At 36.6% G+C, this 2,283-nt stretch overlaps 1 protein-coding gene across 3 annotated transcripts in view; it reads left to right on the top strand.

The window, feature by feature from the left end:
• The window catches only part of Bloc1s2 (biogenesis of lysosomal organelles complex 1 subunit 2), a 17,715-nt gene that overhangs the window by 8,288 nt on the left and 7,144 nt on the right, over positions 1 to 2,283 (top strand). The window contains exon 5 of one of the 3 annotated variants that reach the window (XM_008845551.3): positions 16 to 139. The exons of the other annotated variants lie outside the window; for them this stretch is intronic. Coding sequence (XP_008843773.1) covers positions 16 to 47 — 32 coding nt within the window. The 3' untranslated portion in view covers positions 48 to 139. Of the gene's footprint in view, positions 1 to 15; positions 140 to 2,283 lie in introns of those variants that run through there. 3 annotated transcript variants of the gene reach the window in all.

The following is a 2,283-nucleotide window of genomic DNA, read 5'->3' as shown; positions in this document are numbered from 1 at the left end:
TTCTTCCCCACACAGAAGCCAAGTACAAGAAATTGGAGAAGCGATGAAAAATGTGTTCCTGTGGGATAAAGTGTTTTTTAATATGGGAGAATGTTTTATAACAACTGAATCCTGAGGCTGATGAATTGTCACAGCTCTTCAAAAGAACATGATGCTGGTTATCTCAAGGCTAGGCCAGTGCTGGATAAACTGGAGGGCTGTGCTGCTCCTGAACCTTCTTTGAGGCAGTATCTCTCAGAAACTCACACTTGTAACTCCTCACCTTTTACTTGAATGCTTCCTCATAGATTCAAGACAGACTGTCAAAGTTCAGGGTATTCCTGGACTTGTGAGTAGAAGCAGATGGGAGGACCTGTTTTCTCTGGTAGTGGTCAGTTGGTCTTTTATTTTCTTAAATGGCTGTTTTTTTTGTTTTGTTTTGTTTTTTTCTATTAATGATGTTAATGTATTGTTAACAAGATTCTAAATTAAAAAGGGGAAAAATGTGTTCTTTGCAACTTCTTTCTGTGTTTCTGTAATTTTTTTTCCATGTAACATTACAAATAACAGAAAATCCTAAAAACAATCCCAGGCGAAGTCTTAAAGACTGAGCATAAGTAGTGAACAGAATGTTTTGATAACTTAGTGTATGAGATGCTCCCTTTCTCCCCACTAATTAAGGACTGAACCTAGACTTTACATATTCTAGACAAGTGCTGCTCTACCATCAGGCTATCTCCTCAGCCTGGCCACTATTTAAGACAGGGTCTTTCTAAGTTAAACCTTGAATTTGTGACCCTCCTGCCTCAGCTGCCCCAGTAGCTGAGATCAAAGATCTTATATCAAAAATTAGGCTTCTGTTTTTTGAGTCAGATGTCTGGGGTGGGATGACACCTTGACAACTGTTGTTAGATGTCTGGGGTAGGATGACACCTTGACACCTGTTCCCTTTTGGAAACATGATAAAGACAAGATCCATATGTGTGCCTATGTGTTAGGTGGGGGAGGTAGGGAGTGACATTCATACAATAAAGGGGAACTTTGAAGAACTCAATTGTCTAAAACATCAGAAGGGTTACTAAACAACCAGTCTGATTTGGAAGAAAAGCAACTTTATCCAGAGTAGCAGCTAGCAATGTGCCTAAGGTTTTCAATTCCATTTCCAGAGGAGGTTATTTCTGTTTCTGTCTTTCTGGATTGTGTCTTATTTTTCTTGAGACAGAGTCTCATTGTGTAGCCCTGACTGGCCTGTCACTCACTGTGTAGACCAGGCTGGCCTTGAATTCACAGAGATCTGCCTGCCTCTGCTAGGATTAAAGGCATACACCACCACACCTGGTAATTGTGTCTGTTCTTGACCTTCATTAGTTCTACTCTGATCTATTATGGGCCCTTTTTAAAATTTTTTTATTTACTTTTTAGAAGAAGCATTTCATTACAGCTTTAACATACTCAATAACAATTTCTAGCACAAAGATACAACTCTTTCAAAAGTGGCTATAAAAGTTTCAGGTTTACAGTTGAATTAATACAGTTATATAATATTGAACTCAGTATAAATCCTATAAGACATAAAATTGAATGAGTTTTTAACCTTTAAAAAAGATCTCCGTCTCATTTTAAAATATAGTTTCTTACAGAAAGACTCATTGTTTTTGCTAATAACACTTAGATGTTGGTGCATGCATCTCTAATCTGTATGTATCTGATTATTACTAGTCATGGTCTGTTGTACTCAGATCCTTGGCACCTGTGTATGGATATAAAGTCATCGGGTAGATTTCAGTGGTAATGTTTATTACCTCTACTAATTAACATGATCCAAACTTTAACTTTCTGACCCACCCTTTACAACTGCTGCCACAACCATTCTAAAATGTAAACATTACTCCTTCTTAAAATCCTTTAGTAACCATTCTGAAAAACTCAAAGTCTTATTATGTATACAAGATCCATATGTTTTTTAATGTTTCTTGTTATTCCTATATTTACATTGTGTTTAGCTATCCTTGGCTACCTTAAATTCCAAAAGATGAGTTCTCTTTTCATGATTTTTAATTTTAGAATAGATTTGGATCTACAGGAAAATTGTGAAGATAATATAGAATTCTGTGGGAAATTATTTTCCTTTTGTTTTATCATCTTGGGATTATTACCTGTTCATGTTGGTAAATTTATGCTTTCTTCAAGATTCAGTATTGAGACCCACTTTTGGAGAGTGCTGTATTATCCAGAAATCAGGAAAGGGGGTGGGGAAGGCTTAAATTGTCAGTAAAGCAGGGGTATCAACATGTATGAGGCAAG

This window comes from Nannospalax galili, unplaced genomic scaffold (assembly GCF_000622305.1).
Source record: "Nannospalax galili isolate Female #2095 unplaced genomic scaffold, S.galili_v1.0 scaffold161, whole genome shotgun sequence".
In the NCBI taxonomy this organism is placed as follows: Eukaryota; Metazoa; Chordata; class Mammalia; order Rodentia; family Spalacidae; genus Nannospalax; species Nannospalax galili.
The sequence above is the reverse complement of the archived record's forward strand: the minus strand, read 5'-3'. Positions and strand labels throughout refer to the sequence as shown.